This window comes from Halichoerus grypus, chromosome 5, assembly GCF_964656455.1.
Source record: "Halichoerus grypus chromosome 5, mHalGry1.hap1.1, whole genome shotgun sequence".
NCBI lineage: Eukaryota > Metazoa > Chordata > Mammalia > Carnivora > Phocidae > Halichoerus > Halichoerus grypus.
The window spans coordinates 95,895,114-95,915,983 of NC_135716.1; the positions used below are offsets into that span (position 1 = coordinate 95,895,114).

Consider the following 20,870-nt stretch of genomic DNA (forward strand, 5'->3'; position numbering starts at 1 on the left):
GCGGCGCGGGCGCGCTCCTCGGGGAGGTAAGCGCGCCCCAGGACTGCCCTGGCTGCTCGGGAGCGCGCCCTAGCGTCCCGCCCTGTCTCGGTCCCGCGGGCCGGCTTCGGACGCGGCGGCCAGCCCTGGCGGGGTCATCCAAGCAAACAAGGTAGGCCGAAAAGGGCCTGAGGGTGGGCCCCAGCCCCCTGTAGGGGTGTGCGTCAGAGAATGGGATTAGGCGGGTCTGGGAAGTGTAAGTCGCCCGGAGCCCCTACCCCCATGGCCCGCGCGCGAGTCGCGTGCCGGATGGCCCTGCCTCCCGGGACTACACTGTGCGAAGCGCGGGAGAGGGACCCGCTGGTGGCCGGAGCGCAGGCGGGCTCCTGGGGACCTGGGGGACGGGGGCGGGTGCGGGCTGGGCTCAGGCCTCGGTGCTTCACCTCTGCCTCCCCATCCTTGGTCTCTCCTAGTTCCTCTCCCCTACTAACCCCGAGCAGGCGGAGCCAGGGTCCGCTTCCCGCATCGTTTCCGGGCCGCAGGCAAAGCCCAGATGAGATCTGCGTTCCAGGGCTATGCGCCTCTGTAAGGAGGCAGCGGTGTAAATAATGCCTTGGGTTTTGTTTCAAGCGGCTACCGAGAACCTTCGCCCTAGTGCCACAAAAACTGCGGTTGGGTACGCATTCCAATTTTCACTCCCGGGCTCAGATTCCAAGGTAGGGGGGTTGGGGGCAGGTTTGAAATTGAGATCTGTGGTGACCTTGTGTTTATCCGAAGATCGTCTACCACGCGCAGTTCTGTCGCGGGGCGGACCTGAGGGGCAGAAAGGTAAATGGCTGGTCCTTTGTATCCTCACACTGTTCGTTCTTTACATTAGGATACATTTGAAAACCAGTAAACACACCGGGGAAATAATTTTTCCAGTTCTCCCAAATTTTAATTTATAAATCAGTACCCAAACCCCAGTTTCGTAATTCTTGTGGCATTATCAGATTCTCCCCCCATTTCTCCCCTTGTAACATTTGATCCAACTTATATATAAAAAGTTACTTATCTTCTAGACTCTTTAGGATTTAACAATTACAACAATATCACATTTGTCAGAAGGCCAGGTTAGAGTTTAGAAAAATAACCGTTTTCTCTTATGCTTTGCTTTGGGCCTGGTGGTTCTGTGGACTTTTAAAAAGAGCTTAAGGCGTTCTCTCTTCACTTGGAATATCCAGAATTTACTTTCTTATTGTTTCTTAGCAGTCACCACTTAGAGGAGACAGTATAAGGAATTAATCTTATTACCAGTGGCATTCAAACATTTGTGAAATTTAAGAATTGTAACTGCTGTTCTGATTTATGGATCTTCAAAGAAAGCAGAGAAGGTAGGTGAGAGATGCAAGAATATTTCATTAAGCACTCTGACTGCTAGATGGAGGTTGTTCTTGCCTATTTTCAAAGATTTCTTAAATCATTAACCATTAAAATTTTAATTTTGTTTACTTGGCAATTAGCCAGCTACACTTCTAGCTTTCCACTGTGAAAATACATGGGCAAAAGTAGTTTTCCTCACCGAGTCAGGGCCCTTAAATTTTCCAGTTGTCATTAGCAGACTGGTAAATCATTTCAAGCCCTGCTTGTCTTCTAAACTGTCAGTTTAAACAGAAACCTCAAAGGCTGAGGAGATAGGAATCCAAGATGATTCACACATGCAAAGAATTAAGTGTTGTTCCCCATCCTTGTGGCTAGTTACAGTTGTACCGAATTGATAAATCAGCTATCATTGTTATATTGTATGCTTTCTCTGTTCTTACTCTAAGGAACAACCCTTTGAGATAGCTACTTTACAAATCAGAATACTGTAACTCAGAGAAACTTAGTAATTTTCCTAAAATCATACAGCTGGGACTTGATAAAGCTAGGATTTGCCCTTGGGTAAAGCTGATCTCACAACTGTGTTCTTCCCGTTGCATCACACAGACTAGTTAATGTTTTATTTTGCTTAATAATAAACTATTGTTCTTTGCTCATTTTTGTCTTTCCTTCCATAGGAGGAAATTCAGTGTTTTTCCTTTTATTTTATCTTTTTTGACATCAGCGAAAGGTGTCTAATGTGCGAAAGGATAGGAAAATTGATATCCTAGATTTAAAATATTAATTTTAGATGGTACAACATCATTGTAAAACAAACTAGTACACTTAACCTGATGAGCACCAGGTATTGTATGGAAGTTTTGAATCACTGTATTATACACCTGAAACTAATATAACCCTGTATGTTCACCAAACTAACTTTAAAATAAAAAAATAAACACAAGTATTGACTCTTCAAAGAAAAATAACTTATTAATAATTCTATAACATAGTGTCCTACCCATGAACAGATACTGGTGCATTGACTTGAAATTGTACGTTTAAAAGAATGTGGTTTGAAACATTTTCTTATTTTCTTTGTATATAGATTTCAGGGTTTACAAAGGTGCAGGTTGGTGCAGATTTGAAGACCAATATCTTATGAGCTTGTAAAACAGGTAATTCATCTTTTACAGTCTAAAAGAGGAACAACAGCCATTTATTGATCATCTGTGACAGTATTTTACATATATAAACTCATTTAGTTCTTGCATAAACCTCTGTGAAGTGGGTATTATTTTAGACCATTTAACAGTACTAAAAGCTACCACTTATTATGTATCAGTAACGTGTTTCTTTACTTGTGCTATGTCAGTACAATCCCTATAATAGCTACTCAGCAGCATCCAGTAGAACTTTCCCATGATAATGGAAATGTTCTCTATGTTCACCATCCTTTATGGTAGCCTCTAGACACATGGGGCTTTTGAGCACTTGACATGTGGCTAGTGTGACTGAAAGAGTAAATTTTTAAGTTTTATTTTAGTCAATTGAAATTTTAATTTAAATAGCCACATGTGGCTAGAGGATGCTGTTTTGGAACCTAGCGTTACTCTCAGGTCTTAGAATCTGGATAACCTGGAAAAATGGCAATACTGTTTACTGAAATAGAAAAATCATGAATCTTTTTGGGGTTTAAGAAGATTTGGTTTTGGCTGTTTGTTCAATCAAAATATTTAGTGATTACTCTAGGCAAGGCCCTCTGCTGTGCTTAGTGGAGTCTCTCACCAAGGATTTTATCCACTTAAGAGCCTTTCCTTGTTTGTCATACTGTAGAAGACAATAGCCATAAGAGATGTGCAAATCAAGTGTTCTCAGAAGAAGGAGTGCTTATTTCCGGATGCAAAGAGATTAGGAAAGGTCGAGTGTGGAAGATCGTATTTGAGCTCGATTTTAAAGAATAGGAAGGATGTGAGCAAACAAAAATGATTAAAGGAAGAGGAGGTTATGCTTCTAGCAATGAGATGGACACAATGTTTTGGAAATTCCTTTTGCCAAAATTCCTAAATGCTGGATTAGCCTTTTAAATGCATTGCAGGCCTGTAGAACAGAAAGGGAAATCCCCAGTGCTAAAAGGTCAGAGAAAACAAACCAGAGTAGTAAACTAGCAGTGTGTCTTTTGGTTTGGCTGATAGTAGAAATAAAGCACAATTAGGGACAGGTGATAGGCTCCTCTTGCTCCCCACCCAAGGTAGAGAGAGAGAATTCATAGCCCTTTGACCTCTCAGGTATACAACTCCAAGAGGCACCATTCACATGGTAGTTTGTATAAATGTGTTTCAGGGGATGATTTTGTTCATAAAAGTTAAAATGTAAATATTTCTACTTGAAATTGTACAACCCATGGCCTTGGAGAACCACGTTCCCCCAAATTCAGCCTGGATCCTCAAAAAACTACACTTCATGAAAGGTGGGCTAGGGAAAATACCTCTTTCCTGGCCAAGGGGGATCACAAAGAAATTTGTTCATTTTCACCCAGGTCCAGGTGGGTGAGTAAAGCTACCTCTTGTGAACTTGAAACTGCAGGGTCTGCCATCACTCAGATTCAAGGTTCAAATTTACATATCTACATGGTCTAAAAAACCTGAAAGTCAGGAAATTAAAGTTGGCCCCTTGGTAATGTGCCAGACCGCATGGCAAAAATAGATATAGACCCTCCCTGGAATGATTCACCCTTAACCTAAGCCTTTTAGAATACTCCCAATTAAAATCCAAATCCTAAAGTTCATAGTGAAAAACTATAAACAGGTGCAAAGGTTGGTGGAACCAACAAATATGAAACTAGATGCCTCTAAGGATGTTATGTTAAAATTATCCAAAATAAAATGTTTTTCAAAGAGAAGAAAGGAAAGAAAGATTTAAGAAGTAATCATAATTTATAGAAATTGAGAATTATTGTCTCAGAAACTTATGCTGGGAAAAGCACTATAGGAATGTGGCAAGGAATTGTCATGTTTAACTAAATTGATGAAGAAAATTGATAGAATGTTAAAGACTAAAAAGGAAAAAAAAGAACAAAAAGGAGGAGATTATGATAATTCAAGCAGGAAATTATTCAAATCAAGTCTATAATGGTGACTTTAGGGATAAAGGAAAAGAAACTTATTTAGCAAGATTTAAATGTACATATTTAGCAACAAGTCAGATGATCAGAGTAAATGACAAGTACAAGTCAAAAATGGCTGAGATTTCATTATTTGGAAGAAGCTGAGCACATTGGAGGATTATGCAGATAAGAGTTGTTACAAAGTTCATGGGAAATATTCAATTTCTGTCCATCAAACTATGAGAAGATACTCCTCCAAACATGACATTATTTTTACATGCATAGGAGTAACTTCTTATAATTTGAAAGTATTTCTGTATTTATTTTTAAAAATTAAATGCATTCAGATACATTAATGTCAAGTAATCATAAGTGAATTCGGAAACAACATCCTCAGTCTGGAATTTAAGAGAGAAAGTGGTGATGTGTGATATGTGTGTATTTAGGTGCTCTTTTTCTTTTCTCTCTCATGTAGGAGCTGGAAATAGAATGGTGAACAAAACGGTTGGTTCCTGCTCTGTCAGAACCTAAGGTTTAGTGAGGAAGATAAAACCAAGCAAACAAGCAACAGTTAAGTGAGATGAATGCCCTGGTCAGGGAGGTAAAGGGTGCTCTTGGAAACAAAGTAGGGACACTCAGCTCAAGCTGGAAGAGTTGGTACTTGAAAATATATAGGAGTTAACAGGTGGTAGTAAGGCTGGAGGGTGATAGCATGGTAGTCTGTTACCCAGACAGAACAGTGTATGTGAAGGTCTGCAAGTGTACAAGAGAGCATGACACATTTGAACATCTGAAAGAGGTTTGCTGTAGCCGTATAGCATAGTGATTGATGATGGAACAGAACTGCCTGAGTTTGAATTCTGTCTCTACTGAGTCCCAGCCCTGTGACCTTGGACAGTGCTCTTAACCTCTGTAATTCTGTTGTGAGAAGTAAATGAGATCATGTATTTAAGGTGATTAGTAACATGCTGACACAGAGTAGACACTGCTTGCATTTGTAACGATGATGAAGACAATGAAAGCTAGAGCAAGGAATTGGGAACAGAGAAGTAGCCAGAGATGAATTACCAAAAGGTAAGTAGAGATCAGATAATGCAAAGACCCTGTAGACTGAGTTAAGGAGGAAAGACAATTTATAAGGGCACAGGGAGGACCTGAAATATTCTTTGTAGGTGAATAGGTAGTCAGATTGGTATTTCTGAATTAGAATGATCACTCTGGTTTTAGGGTGGAGTCTAGATTGGTCATGGTCCACACTACAGAAGGACCATTTGGGAGATTATAATAATAATCTGGCCAAGAAATGATGGTGCTTTAGGTAGAGTAGTGGCAGTGAAGATGGAGAGAAAGGGTAGATTTGAAGGAAATTTAGGAGGTTGAATAAACTGCTTACTACTTGATTATGTGTGGAAAGCTGGGGTAGAAAGAACGTTTCTGGATATGGCAAGTGGGTGAAGCTTGGTTCCATTTACAGAGAAATTGAAAGCAAGCAGGTGTAGTAGATGGTGTGGGGGATGATTTCAGAAGTGGAACAGCTCATGAGATAAGTACAAGATAGTGGGAGTGGGTGGCTAAAGTAGAAGAGATGAAATACTTGTGAATAATCTTCTCTAATTTGTTTTTTCTACTTCAGAAGACCTGTTTGAGATGTGGTGGTTTCAGCAAGGTCTCAGTTTCCTCCCTTCTGCCCTAGTAATTTGGACAGCTGCTGCTTTCATATTTTCGTACATTACGGCCATAACACTTCACCATGTTGACCCTGCTCTGCCTTATATCAGGTCAGTGAAATGTATTTTTTTATAGGAGACTGTTTATGCATCATTCACATTCTAACAGTGAAGCTAACATTCCATATTAACATTTTAAAATTCAGATTTTATATTTGACATTACAACAACAAAAAGAATATAAAAAGGAAGTTGTATTTGGTTCTTTCTGTGTGATAGAGAAAGGTGGAGACAGAGGGGTATGATTCACTTAGTGAATTAGTTAGTGAATTAGGACACTTTAAGTGCCTTGTCTTCCAAATAAACATTTGAGGTTGTCTCAGAAGATAGAAGTGGAATTATCTCCCCTTAAAATTCAAAAATGCTGCAAACAACAGTAATAGTATTAAAAGATAATGGTAATGACAACTATTTATCCATCTACTTACTGCATGCAAGGTAATGTTCTAAGCATTCTTCAGATGATAAATAATTGAATCCTTACAACTACCCTTTGAAGAATTTTTACCCCCATGTAAGAGAGAAGGAAATAAGTTATTTGTTCAAGGCCACATGACTCAGTAAGGGATGGAACCAAAATGCAGTTTGGGCAATTTGACTCTGGAGACCCTGCTTTTAACCTTTATGACATATTGTCTAGATCTTTCTGACACATTAAATATCAAAACTTATCAGTAATATTTTTGAAATTTCAAAACTAATTATGATATAAGTATGGGCACTCAGTTGCTTGTGCTATGTTCATAACTCTTTTTTTCCAGTTATAAAGGCAATATATACTTATCCTAACAAATTTTAAATAATAGTAGACTGATTATAAAAGCAAAAAATGAAAGTCTATTTCAACCCCTCTCTAGCTCCTGCCTATCCAGAGGTAATTAATGGTTTGATTGATTTTCTTCCATAGTTTGTTGTTATAGTTTTTCATTTATTTATTTGTTTACATTCTGAAAAATAACCTCTCCAACATAGAAAATAGTGAATTTTTAAAGGATGACAAACCAGAAGCTAAATTTATCTTTTTAAAATATCAAGAAGAGATCAGAATGTTACTATCTACATTTGTTCCCACAATGGTATGGTATGGAGCAAAGGATAGCAACAAATTGGCTACACTTTGGGAAGATGTGCAAAAACCAAAGATATTTTAGAATTTAAGGTTCCAACTCTAGGAATAATTTGATGACTAATCACCACTGATCACCACTCTGCTAGAGGAACATGTAGCTTAAGGAGCCAGTTCATTCTCTAGTAACTTTTTAGAGAACATACATCAGTAATTCCTGAGTGCCTTTCAGCATTTTTATTTCCCCTTTGGGAACTTGTCTGCTTTCACTTTAAAGAGCTTTTAATCATTTAAGAGGCCTTTGGGTTCTTTTTCAGAGTTTCAGTTCTCTGATGGTACTGCATGTGATTGTCCGATAGTACCCTAGACACTTCCTTTTCCATCCCTGTTCTGCCCTTTTATTTTTCTGTATTATTATTGTGTTATGTAGTATTATTACCCTGGGATCTTTCTCCAATGTTCTAATACATTTAAACTCAGTACTACTTAATTTTACTCCTCAGGCTCATTTCCTTCATTCGAAGAATGCTTAAGTTAGACTAGATGCTCTGCAAAGTTCCTTTCAGTTCATAGACCCCTATCTAAAAGGTTTAATTGTCAATAGTCCCAAAAGAAATAACCAAATGTAAATTTCACTCCAAAGACAATTCCACTGCAAGTATGTTTCAGGTGTTCTCTTAGTTGGTTCAAGTAGTGGATGCCCAGGTAGAACGCAGGAGAAGAGTACTGGAGCACGAGAACAAATTATTAGAATTTCTATGTATACTTTTTAATCTTGATATTTGAACTTATATAATAAATACATATATTTTGAAGTTACATAATCACACCTTTTTTTTTTTTTTTTTTGATGACATGTGATCAAAATAGTTTGATGACCACTGGGTTGGAGTGCTGTGCTGAGGAGGTGATGGACCTGGCTGTTTTCACTTGTAGGCCAGTTTGTATCAAACTGTTCCAGAGCCGAGGCAGCCAGCCATCTTGGAAATGCATGCTTTTGTTTCTTTCTAGGATATTTTGAAACTGCAGCATCTCTTGAAATACAACTATTAAAATTTTAGGGAATCAGAAAATTTTTTTTCTGATTATAAGAAAATATATATATATATATATTATTCTTGAAAATTTGAAAAGTAGAAGAAACAAACAACAAAACCATAATCCTCACTCCCTGAAGATGATCAGAGTAACAAAATCTTTTGTTTCTAAAGATACATCTTAGAGTCGGAAGGAGCAATCCTTAGAATTTATATGTGTTACTTTACTTTCCATAAACCTAACCCAAATGTTCACCAAACCTTATTGATTCCTTACCAGACGTGATTTTCCATCTCTTTTTTATTCCCATTACATTGTGTTAGCTGAGATCCTTATTATCTCTTTCCTCTAGTACTTCAATTCGTGGCCAAAGACTTTGTCTTTTTCATCTTTACTGTAGTTTGAGGGAAGGGAAAGGAACTAATATTTAATGGGTGTCTCCCGTGTCTGCTGCTGTGCTAAATCTTCACATGTATTGTCAGTTTCATTTCGTCATGTTGAGCTGATGAGGCTGGGAGGGAATTAATGGCCCCACTTTGCCGATAAGGAACAGTCATAGAGAGATACAAGAGCATACCCAAGGTTCTACAGTAAATGGTAGGTGGGCTGTTATCTGGACCTGTGTTTTCCCTGCTGCCCTGAAACACAAGCATGTAAGCTGATGCATCGCAACACATTGTGATCAGTGATTTTAACAGAAGTCTGGACAGAATGCTCTGCGAGTCCTCATTCTGCTAGAGGAGTTGGCCAAGGCTTTGGAGGGTAGGGAAAAATTGGTCTCCTAAAATGGAAGCTCCAAGAGGGGAAGGGCTTTGTCTCTTTTACTAACCACTATACTTCTGTCCCTAAAATACTGTCAGGCACATAGTAGGTGCTTGATAAATGTTTTTTAAATTAACAGGAAATGATTAGGTATTAATTGATTTGTAGACAGGGTCAACAAACAGATGACAAAGCAGAGTTGTGAAAGGACCTGTAATGTTTAGGGAACATTCAGGTGGGACAGAGGAACATACCTGCCCAATTGATAGAAGTTAGTAACACAGCCCTAACATACCCAGGATAGTTTTGGTTTTTTAAATTTTTTTATTTGTATATATTTTTAAGATTTTTATTTATTTGAGAGAGAGAGAAAACAAGCGGGGAGGAGGGGCAGAGGGAGAGGGAGAAGCCGGCTCCCCACTGAGCAGGGAGCCTGATGTAAGACTCGATCCCAGGACCTTAGGATCATGACCTGAGCCAAAGGCAGACACTTAAGTGACTGAGCCACCAGGTGCCCAGGTTTGGGTTTTTTAAAATCAATTTCTATTGATTTCTGTTATCTGAAAAAGAAATAATCTCAAGTGATATGAGAAAAAAATGAACTAGGGCGCCTGGGTGGCTCAGTCGGTTAAGCATCTGCCTTGGCTCAGCTCATGATCCCAGGGTCCTGGGATCGAGTCCCGCATCGGGCTCCCTGCTCAGCGGGGAGTCTGCTTCCCCCTCTCACTCTCTCTCTGTGTTCTCCCTCTCTCTCTCTCAAATAAAATCTTTAAAAAAAAAAAAGTGAACTAGATAAGTACTGTGAGCTCAAACTGTCATGTTCTCATAAAATTATATGAGTTAAACTTACAAATGTATAAAAAGATACAGGATTTGAAGTAGCCCATTATTTCTTATTCTTTAGAAAAAATACACATGTATATTTAGTGTGAGAAATCTACATACCTTCTTTTTTTTCTTTCAGTGACACTGGTACAGTAGCTCCAGAAAAATGCTTGTTTGGGGCAATGTTAAATATTGCCGCAGTTTTGTGTAAGTAATGGGAATTGTTTTAAAAATCAAAATTAATAGTGAAATTGCCCTTTCCTTCTTTAAACACTTGTGTTACTTGTTTTAGTTTCTGGTTATACCTGAGGGAATGTTATCACTAAATTATTGGTCCCAGATATGTTCCTTTTAAAAGAAAAGCAATTTCTAAAAATGCTTAATTATAGAAATAAGTCCTTAAAAAATATCTATAAGGCTATTTGACTACTCATCCAAATAGAAGTTGTAAAGTATAACCAAATATTTCTTGAGACCTTAAGTGGATTTCTTAAGTGACCAGTAGAGGACAAAAAGCTATAAACACACCGACCACAACTAACACCAACTAAATTCATTTAGGAAAAACAATTTAGAAGTTTAAGAGTATAGCAGTGGAACCATGCTTTGATTTTTGAACAATGTTCTAACATCAAAGGAATGGAATTCTACTGCATTTTACATTCCTGTTCATTATTTATTTTTTGAATCAAGCTTTTATTAATGATTAAAATATTTTTTCCATCAATTGTGATTGTTTTAAATATTTGAACTCTTCCATATGATATTTATTATCTGCTTGGATCAGAAATTGACGTCAAGGAAATGAATGATTCAGTGCATAGAAGTTCACCTTATGACTAAAGTTTTCAAAAACATTTCTACAAAAGCATATCTCTGTTTCATTTTCTACACTTCTGAGTTCTTTGGCAATATTTTTGCAATGGAAAATTTTATTTGATTTGACCCTTTCTTGACTAACAAGGATGGTAAAGTGGGTGTTTTTGTTTTCTGTGTAATCGACTGCTATATCTGATTGAACCAAGTTGTAATAATTTGAAATAAAATGCAATGGGAGTGAGGCAAATTACCTTTTGGTGTTTTTTTTTTTGCCGGTACCCATTTTATTCATATTTTAGCAATAATTACTTTAAACTTTAATGCTTATCATATAGGATATTTTGTTTTATATAAAACTTATCATTAGAAATTGTCAGAAAACATCAGACTTATCTCTTAAATTTTATCCTAAATATTTGTAAATGTGAGGCCCATGGAGGCCAGTGCCTTTCAGTCACACAGAGATATGACTAGTTTCATAATGCAGCCTTAAATGTTCTTTAAAATCAACAGCTGTTTCTGCTTTTTGTTTTTTCTCTTCTCTCAAATTAAATTTGAAAGGAAGATACATGTTAGGTGACCTTTGTTAACTCTTTGTTGGCAACTTTATTCCCTGCTTACTTATTACTTTGTTGTCTTTCGGATTATCTCTTCCCAGGCATTGCTACCATTTATGTTCGTTACAAGCAAGTTCATGCCCTGAATCCTGAAGAGAGTCGTATCATCAAATTAAACAAGGCTGGCCTTGTACTTGGGTTACTGAGTTGTTTTGGACTTTCTGTTGTGGCAAACTTCCAGGTTTGTGTTTTAGCTCAGCATAGGTATTTTCCTGAGGTACATAAATTAATACATGTTAAAAAGGAAACCTGAAACATTCAGTTACACACTGTTATTGTTTCTTTGCCTTAACAAAGTAGAATCCCCTGCCTTTAAATTATTTGACCTTCTGGGCGCCTGGGTGGCTCAGTTGGTTAAGCGACTGCCTTCGGCTCAGGTCATGATCCCAGGGTCCTGGGATCGAGTCCCACATCGGGCTCCCGGCTCAGCAGGGAGCCTGCTTCTCCCTCTGACCCTGTCCCCTCTCATGCTGTTTCTCTCTCACTCGCTCTCTAATAAATAAATAAATAAAATCTTTAAAAAAATAAATAAATAAATAAATAAATAAATTATTTGACCTTCTTCGGGATCACTACATACACAATTAGAAAAATTCATTCTCAGTAAGCTCCTGAACACCTATAAATTATTCTGACCTTTTAAGAATTCACAGGACTCTATTAGATTCTTCATTACTACTTAGTTGGAGATTACTCCAAGACCAGAGAGAATTGATATAAATTATAAGTGACACAATTATAGATTTAAATTTAAAAAAAATATATATATGAGAGGGGCACCTGGCTGGCTCATTTGATAGAGCATGGAACTCATGATCTCGGGGTTGTGAGTTCGAGCCCTGTGTTGGGTGTAGAGATTACTTAAAAATAAAGATCTTTGAAAAAAAAAATGCCTAACAAGTTACACTCATTTACCTATTTTATATTCTTGTTTAGATGTTCCCATTGATCACCTCTATTTCTAGGTGCTCAGCCCCTCATATGAGGAAGTAAAGGGAGGGTATGGAGCTTTTTCCAGCTTTTTCTCAGGGAATTTTTTTTTTTTTTTAAGATTTTATTTATTTATTTGAGATACCGAGAATGAGAGAGATAGAGCATGAGCAGGGGGTAGGGCAGAGGAAGAGGGAGAAGCAGGCTCCCTGCTGAGCAGGGAGCCCAATGTGGGACTCGATCCCAGGACCCTGGGATCATGACCTGAGCCGAAGGCAGACGCTTAACCTACTATGCCACCCAGGTGCCTCTTCTCAGAGAATTCTTAAAGTAGCAGGTTAACCTTCACAAATATTTGCAAACTCTTCACATTCCTTTCTATTGACATTCTTTCAGATGAGTCTTCGGTAATACCAGCTGTGTCCCGGGCGTATAGGTGTTTTTTTTTTTTTTTTTTTGATTAATCTCTGCAGTCTTCAGAGTTTCAGTTTAGACATCTGATAACCTATTTAGACATCTAATAACTATTAATACACACTCATACAGATACACATATAGAGGCATATTCATGCATCCACTCCGGGTATTTTTGGCTGATAGACGGCTTTCCTCCCACAATGATTTAAGGCGCAGACACTATCCATCTTTGAGCTCTCCCATTCTCTAAGTCCTTATTGTCCTCTGCATCCAGCCGATTGAAACAGTCAAAGAGAATATAGAGAAATCACACCTGCTTCTTAACAACCTTGACCTGGCAGTGACTCACATCATTCTACTAACATTTATTTGCTAGACACAAAAGGGGCTGGGAAATGAAGTCTTTCTGAGCATCAGTTCCTGGGGCAACTCCATACTATGGAAGGGACACAGAATTTTTGATGGATAGCTAGCTAGCTGTCTTTGCCACAAAGAGGATCCTGCCTTCACTAATCAGTTTCTAAAGCTCAGTGTTAAAAATATGTTTTGGGGAATTTTTAGTATATGGATAGTGATTCTTTGTTCCAGTTGTCCCTTTATCAATTTAACAGTATCTCTCATCTCTGTATGGTAAAAATGAATCCCAAAGTGACCTCCACACTTAAGATGCTAACTCTGTTAGTAACTGATATTTGTTTATGTGATCCAGTAAATTCCAATGGCAGTTCCTGATTGTAAACTGTGCACTCTGCCTTTCTACCTTTTCCTCATTTGCCTACAAAAACGGTTTATATACTTTTTTTGCTGTGTTCCTTTTAGCTTTCATTCTAGTTAATCTTCACCACAGGGGTCCCTGGGCCTTTGAATTTTGAATCAAATTTCCTTTTTTCTCTCTTGATCACATCTCTTTTCATGCAACTTTGGACCTCTGCATCCTTCACTGATGGCTTCATTGCTGGGCCCTATTTATAAGCAGACTCTATAACAGTACCCCGATACCCTTCCTTCCTTTCTCATGTAAACTTTTACTGCTTATTTTAAGTGGTGAGTGCATTGCCCCTGCCTCTTCCCACTCTGTCTTGCAGAAACAAACTCAAGTTATAGAGTTTGACTTGGAAGAGACTCTAGCACTGTGTTTTAAAGTAGGGGCTTGTTGGTTTTATCCCTTAAACATTTCTTGAAAACATCTGCTGCTCTCCATTTCCATCTCCGCTTGCTCTCCCTACTACCATCTCCTCAACCAGATCAGATTTCATTATCTCTCATAGCCTGGCCTGCTACCATAGCCTCCTAAATACTTCCTCTGCCTTCACTCTTAACATCCCTTTCATTTAATATTGCAGCCAGTGTAATCTTTTGGAATTATGTATATATCCCACTCTGTTTCCCTGTACCCCTGCTTAAAGCTGAACAGTGCCCAAGTTCCATGAAAAGAGATGTAATCAAGAGAGAAAAAGGAATTTGATGAACTGCCAAGCTGCTTAATTAATTCAAAGGTCTTGCATGATCTGGCTGCATGATCTACTTCTCCAGCCTCGTTCTACATCATTCCCCTTTTTAATATCCTCCCTTGTATATAACACTGGACTTTCTTTGTTCCTTAAATAAGACAAGTTTATTTCACTCCATTTCACATGTTTCTTTTGTTGGACATTTCACAACCCCAAACCTAAATAGATCTAGGTATGTCTTCAACATCTCTGTGCAAACTACTTCCTCAGGGAGATCTTCTCTGTGGTTCCTATATAGTTCGAGTTTTCTTTATTTGAATTCTTTGTGTTCTCTAAGCCTCTGGAAACAAATTCTTCACAGCACTTACTATAGTCTAATTTTATATCTATGGTTTTTAAAAATTTTAGTTGATATTTTTCTCCATTAATTCTAAGCACAATGGTTTTATTCATCATTGTATATTCAGCACCTAACATAGCACTTCAAACAAAGATGTTCTCATTGTTTAGTGACTTATTAAAGAGGCCAAAGGGACTATGCATGATGGATAAAAATTCTCTTGCTATTATTGTGGTTGTCTACGCTTAAAGAGACCCATTGGGATTTGAAAAAATCTGACTTAAAAAACACAAATTTAATTTCTTTGAAAACAACTGTGTATCATAATATTCAGCAAAACAAACATATGCTAAGGGTCCTCAGTGCCTATTTAGAGGAATTTTTCCCTTCCTAGGACATTTATCCTCAAGGAAACTTGGAAGGGATAAGTAAGCAGAAATCTATATTAATTTCATAGGGCTGCCATAACAAAATGCCATAAATTGAGTGGCTTATAATAACGGAAATTTATTCTCTCAAAGTTCAGGAGGCCAGAAGTCTAAAACCAAGATGTTAGTAGGGATAGTTCCCTTTTGGGGACACATGCCTCTTTTTTAGTTTCAGTGGTTACCAGTAATCCTTGGTATTGCATGGCTCATGGCAACATAATTCTATGATATGTGCCTCTGTTGTCACATGCCATTCTTTCTTCCTATAAAATTTATCCTCAAGGATAAGTAAGCAGGAGATTAGTTCCTAAGTTTCATTAACTGCTTGTAGGTAAAGATTACAGACCATTGAATATATAATTTATAAGTTCTTTATCAGACATTTGCTCCTGACCACACATATCTCTGTAATTTTTCTTGTCTTTGTCAAAGGATAAGTTTTTGTCTTTGTTTTGTGAAAGGATATATTTTTAAAGAGGATAAAATAATGACTTTTGCACATGTGCCAAAGATTTTATTTAACTTATTAATTAATGAGGGAAATATTAGGTATTACAAATCAGCTCAAAAGAAAAGTCAAGGTACCACACGTTTGTAGTCAGATAGGGAATGCTAAAATAAATTTATGATGTAAAACTGGTCATATTCACAGAGTGACAATTAATAACATTCAAAAAGACACAACTTGCATTTGTATAGATATGGATTATTTGCCTTACTATCAGTTTTCTATAAGTTAACTTCTGTCTCTACACATAACTTCTATCATGACGGAAATTTTCTGTGAAAAATAGCCTAATCAGAGCCAAGTAAAACTCATATTCGTGTAGAACCAGCCCCAGAGGCTCTAACGTTCCACTGGAAAAATACTCTCTGGCCTATTTCAAGATCTTTTGCTGTTTCCCTGGTCTCTAAAATGACAAAATTGAATGTACAAGCAGAAGTACTGCCAGTTAAAAGCAGTTTTAAATGCCTTTATTTATTTATTTATTTTTTTTTATTAAAGATTTTTATTTATTTGACAGAGAGAGCACAAGCAGACGGAGAGAGAGGGAGAAGCAGGTTCCCTGCTGAGCAAGGAGCCCGATGTGGGACTCGATCCCAGGACCCTGGGATCATGACCTGGGCTGAAGGCAGCCGCTTAACCGACTGAGCCACCCAGGCGTCCCTAAATGCCTTTATTTTTAATTATAAAAATACAGTAATAAGCACTCTCCATTCTTTACTTTTACTTTTTAATTCACAGGATTTTGTTGTTGGGACTGTACAGTGATCACAGGTGGGCATCAGTCAGGCTATATCTGTATTTATCTTCATCAATACATATGAGAATTTTTTTTTTTTAAGAAAAAATTCACCTGCTCGTAGCCCTAAAATAGTTAATTTCATTTTTGCCTATATTTTTCTAGCCTTTATTCATATGTATAGATAAATTCCCATAAGAAGATAATACCATTTTGTATTATGTTTTACGGGTGCTGAAGTTTTTTTTCTTTGTTACCCAAAGTGGTAATAGCAATGCATTTTTTTTTCCCTTCCCAGTACTCATAACTTACTGCCAGTTATAACACCACAAACCGAATCAAAATAGCCCTTCCTCTCCAAAAGAAAACCAATGGCTTTGGCAAAAACATTACTATCTTTTACTTCTTATAGCTTCAACTAAGAAAATTGGGCTCTATGTTTGTGAATTAGCACAGTCGATTGTGAAAGAAGGAACCCAAGCCTTAACCTCTCCCCTCTTGTTATCCCATCATACACTCTGCCAGGTGCTCTACGGTGCCTTCTCAACCAAGTGACATACAGACTGCATCACCTTCAGAAACTAGAGTGGTTCAACCAAAAACGTTTGTAGAATTTTTGGAGAGCTACTGTTGTCACTTTTAAGCAGAGGGTACATGTGATAATAAGTAAAATGTAAATGGATACTGATGAGTGAGATAAAGGAGAAAAGAATTGGAATTTATCAAAACCAATCAGTGAGAGCCAAGAGGGAATGCTTTAATTTTTTGACCTTTCAATTGTACTTAGATTTAAATTAGATTTAAGTTGAAACTCCCTCCCTCCAGTTTCCCAACCATCCTGATCCTCCTTTGCCATGCACTACTCTTTTTCTATAACCCTTATTACCATCTAGCGTACGATGGACTTTACTTATTTCTAAAGTTTATTACTTATTGTTTGTGCTTCTTCACTTGAATGTAAACTCTGAGGGCCAGATTTTTGTCTGTTTTGTTCACTAATATATCTGAGTACTTAGAACAGTGCTTGACACAGAAAAGGTACCCAAATAAACTTATTATTCAGTGAGTACATGAATAATTACTGTCATATTTTCAGTAGTGACATGTGAACAATTTGGTTTACTGTAATCTTCTGGCTTTTGTGGAGTACTCTGACAGAGAATTGCTTCAGGAAGTAATCTCTAGAATTCACAGTGCTTTTCCATTCAGTGACTGTTCTTTTGAGATCACTAGCTTGTGCTTTCAAATATTGTGTTGGCAATATGTTTTGAGTTTCCCTTATTTACTTATTTCTTCTTTCTACCTCTCAGAAAACAGCCTTTTTTGTTGTGCATGTATGTGGAGCTGTGCTCACCTTTGGTATGGGCTCGTTATACATGTTCGTTCAGACCATCCTTTCCTACCAAATGCAGCCCAAAATTCATGGCAAACAAGTCTTCTGGATCAGACTACTGGTGGTTATCTGGTGTGGAGTAAGTGCATTTAGCAGTATCCTTTGCTGTAAAATGTGGCTATACTTGGAAGGGAATTGAATAACAGAATTTAAGTGAACACTGTTGGCATATTATGAGCAGGCATTTTGTGGGTGAGATTCTTGGGTTAGTAACCCTAAATTAAAGGACTTGAAACATGAAATTCAAATTTTACGTAGGATCTCAGTAATTGAGCTGAGAACAAAGATAAGATTTAGCCTGATCATACTCACTTCAGAGATAGGAAGGATGAGTTAATGCCCTCCCGAGAACAATTATGTAGCAGAATCTTAGGCTAGTGCTGCTGAGTTACTGAGCAAAGAGGGATTGACTATGCAAACCATTTCGTAGTAATCCTCTGGGTACATTTTAATTTTCACTACTGCTGTATAATATCTAGTCTTTAAGAAAATGGGTTTGGACCTTGGAAACAAATGTATGAGTAATCCTTGTGGACCTTTAAAGTGATTTTTATTTTGAATCTAAGCTTACAGATTTTCTCTGAGATTCTCCTTGACTTACTTTTTTTATAGTGCTGACTTGCTCATCCCTTTTGTACAGTGGGAATTTCGGCACAGATATCGTACAGAAACTCCATTGGAACCCTGAGGACAGAGTAAGAGCTTGGAATCTATAAAACTTAGTTTAATTGTATAAAGGATAACTATTATGGTTGATTTTGATGTATTTTTCATGTCATCACTAAAAAAATGATACTTTTTCAGTAGAATAATCATTTTGTTAAATTAGGATTATTTTCTATGTATGATTGAGTTTATGTAGCACCACCTATATTCTTCTGTCACGTTTCAACAGTGAACATTTTCAAGACACAAAGAGAATTGTGATGGCAAAGAGTTTTCTCAGAAATTGACTCCTCTAAATATGTATATAATGTACAACATACCCAACTGAGATCTTTTATTATTAGAATACTTGTTTTCTGAATTACCATCTAGAGATTTATTATTATGGACTCTGCATTTGGGTTTCAATATAGTGGATATGTGAATGGAGATAACATCTTTGACCCTGAGGAAAAAAAGAGGAGGGATATATACTAGCTAGATGATAAAATAAGTTCATCTGTTTTCACAAACCTTGCAGTGGCATTTCATTTTGAATTGTTTTTAAAGAATTAGCCCCGGATGGGATATGTTTGTGAGAATGAAAGAATGAAATAATTTACTAGTTTCCTTCAGTTATAATCCATGTATTATTTAATGCTCTAAAAATAACACGTTTATCATGAGCATTTTTTACTGACATTTTTAGTGGCATTTAATGAATCTTATGGCTGTGGGAAAGGCAGTAACTTCCCAATTATAGAGTAGAGGTTCTCCTGTTCTTAGTTCTTCAAATGGAAATTTTATTTGCTCTAGAGGAGGTTATGATAGCTAGATCATTTAGGAGGACTTTCCTAATGTCTTTAATTCTTGAGATATGTGCAATAAATTAAGGGTTGTTTTGTTTTGTTTTCCAGAGAGTTCAGATATAGAATTATTTATAAAAGATAAATAGAATTAAGTTTTTAAACAAACCTTATTTTAGGCAGTTTTATATCTACAGAAAATTGTGAAAATAGTGCACAGGGTTCGATGTTATCAATATATTCTGTACCTGCTTCTTTTAGTAACATCTTTAATTAATATGGCATGTTTGTTACAATTAATAAACTCATGGATACATTTTTAACAAAAGGCCATAGTGTATTAATATGTCCTTAGTGTTTACCTGATGTCCTTTGAATTTCAGAAGGCAGATTGGTTTGCAGGTTTTATGGGTCTTTTATTTGAGAGAAATTCTAGATCATTCAGATGAAATTTCACAGAATTATTTTTTTTTTCCGTTGTCACTCAAGGGTTATGTGCTTCACATGGTCACCACTGCAGCAGAATGGTCTATGTCTTTCTCCTTCTTTGGTTTTTTCCTGACTTACATCCGTGATTTTCAGGTAAGAAAACACAGCATTAGATTTATGCAAACTTCCTTCAGGTGGAATAAAGGAAGTTCCTATAGTCAAGTCTCCAACCTTTCTGAAAATTAACTTCATAAGCAGCGATGCCAGAAGAGCTTCTCAGGTAAATCATTTCTGTGTTTGGGGAAGTAGTGTGTTGTTAGTAAGGGGTTCAACCTTGAAAATAGGATTGTAAAACAAGTAAGCAGAAAACTTTTCACAGAATTTTCATCAACTCTGCCTGTGTTTACATAGGCCATCCTCAACATTTAGTTTCACTGATTCCTTTTAGTAACCAAAGAAAAATGAAGACCTTCTGAGTCGGACAGCTTGGTTCACCTAACTGTTGGTACTACAGATACCTTTGGCAGTACAACATCTGTCTCAATCTTGTTACTCATTAGAATTGATTTACATCTCCAGTCCCACAAATATTCTTCAGAACATGTTGAAGATGTGATGTTGAAGACATTGAAGATGTCTTTAAGGAACAAACGCCTATATATAATTTTCTTTTCTGTTACAGAAAATTTCTTTACGAGTGGAAGCCAATTTACATGGATTAACTCTCTATGACGCTGCCCCTTGCCCTGTGAACAATGAACGAACACGGCTACTTTCCAGAGATTTATGATGAAGGGATAAAATATATCTGTGATGATTATGATTCTCAGGGATTGGGGGAAATGTTCATGAAAGTTCCTTATTCTGCTCTGAAATTTTTAACCAGTTAATCAAGGCTGACAGTGATGTTGATGAATACTGATAATCAAGAGACATAAATAAAGCCATTTCACAAGTTATTTTAAAGGATATCTTCAAGAAGACCATGTAAAAACATTTATGCCTATACTTTTTTTAATCCCAGAAAATAAAACCAAAGGACTACAACACTGTAGATTTTTTTCTACTTTATTTAAGAGGAACAACAAGAAGTGCACCAAGCAGTCTGCAAAATCCAGCCTTTCATATTTTCTAAATCATTGTAAACCATGTTTTGTTTGGAGCACTTTTATAAGAGATATTTTCCAGGACCCCAGATAATCAGCATTGCTCAACAGCTCTTTTAGAATTGGATTTTGAAATAATAGTTTTACCATATCAGTACATTTCTTACAGTCTTTATAAAATGTTTTTCTTCTGGAATCCACTTATTAAGGGGAGCAGACCTGAATTCATGTAAGTGCGTTCATTGCTTAAGCTTTGCACAGGTGATTCTCTAGGTATGGACTTGATTCCTGCCACAAAGCCAAATACTATGCCAAGTGGTCTGTCACATACACTTGAAATAGTTTCATGAAGCTTAGTCTCTGAAATGAGATTTTAATCACTAATGCATGAGAGACGTAGC

The 20,870-nt window shown here is 37.1% G+C and overlaps 1 protein-coding gene across 12 annotated transcripts; it reads left to right on the forward strand.

The window, feature by feature from the left end:
* Nucleotides 1-5: 5 nt before the first annotated feature.
* Nucleotides 6-20,410, forward strand: DRAM2 (DNA damage regulated autophagy modulator 2). 12 transcript variants are annotated; one of them, XM_036103704.2, is made up of 11 exons: nucleotides 6-151; nucleotides 1,228-1,352; nucleotides 2,429-2,498; nucleotides 4,902-4,996; nucleotides 6,060-6,204; nucleotides 9,984-10,051; nucleotides 11,322-11,461; nucleotides 17,401-17,578; nucleotides 18,096-18,178; nucleotides 19,517-19,643; nucleotides 20,046-20,410. In XM_036103704.2, the coding sequence occupies exons 5-10, from the start codon at nucleotides 6,074-6,076 to the stop codon at nucleotides 19,607-19,609; spliced, it is 693 nt and encodes a 230-aa protein (XP_035959597.1). In that variant the 5' UTR covers nucleotides 6-151; nucleotides 1,228-1,352; nucleotides 2,429-2,498; nucleotides 4,902-4,996; nucleotides 6,060-6,073; the 3' UTR covers nucleotides 19,610-19,643; nucleotides 20,046-20,410. The 12 variants fall into 12 exon arrangements, with proteins under 12 accessions (XP_035959597.1, XP_035959592.1, XP_077928744.1 ...); XM_036103699.2 differs by lacking the exon at nucleotides 19,517-19,643 and adding an exon at nucleotides 19,424-19,516 and having other exon boundaries at nucleotides 10-151; XM_036103700.2 differs by lacking the exon at nucleotides 19,517-19,643 and adding an exon at nucleotides 19,424-19,516 and having other exon boundaries at nucleotides 13-151; nucleotides 1,231-1,352.
* Nucleotides 20,411-20,870: the final 460 nt, after the last annotated feature.

Coding starts and splice junctions, on each gene's coding strand:
- DRAM2 (XM_036103699.2), top strand. CDS start 6,074: ATGTGGTGGTTTCAGCAAGGTCTCAGTTTCCTCCCTTCTGCCCTAGTA. Junction 6,205..9,983: donor CCTGCTCTGCCTTATATCAG/GTCAGTGAAATG, acceptor TTTTTCTTTCAG/TGACACTGGTACAGTAGCTC. Junction 10,052..11,321: donor AAATATTGCCGCAGTTTTGT/GTAAGTAATGGG, acceptor ATCTCTTCCCAG/GCATTGCTACCATTTATGTT.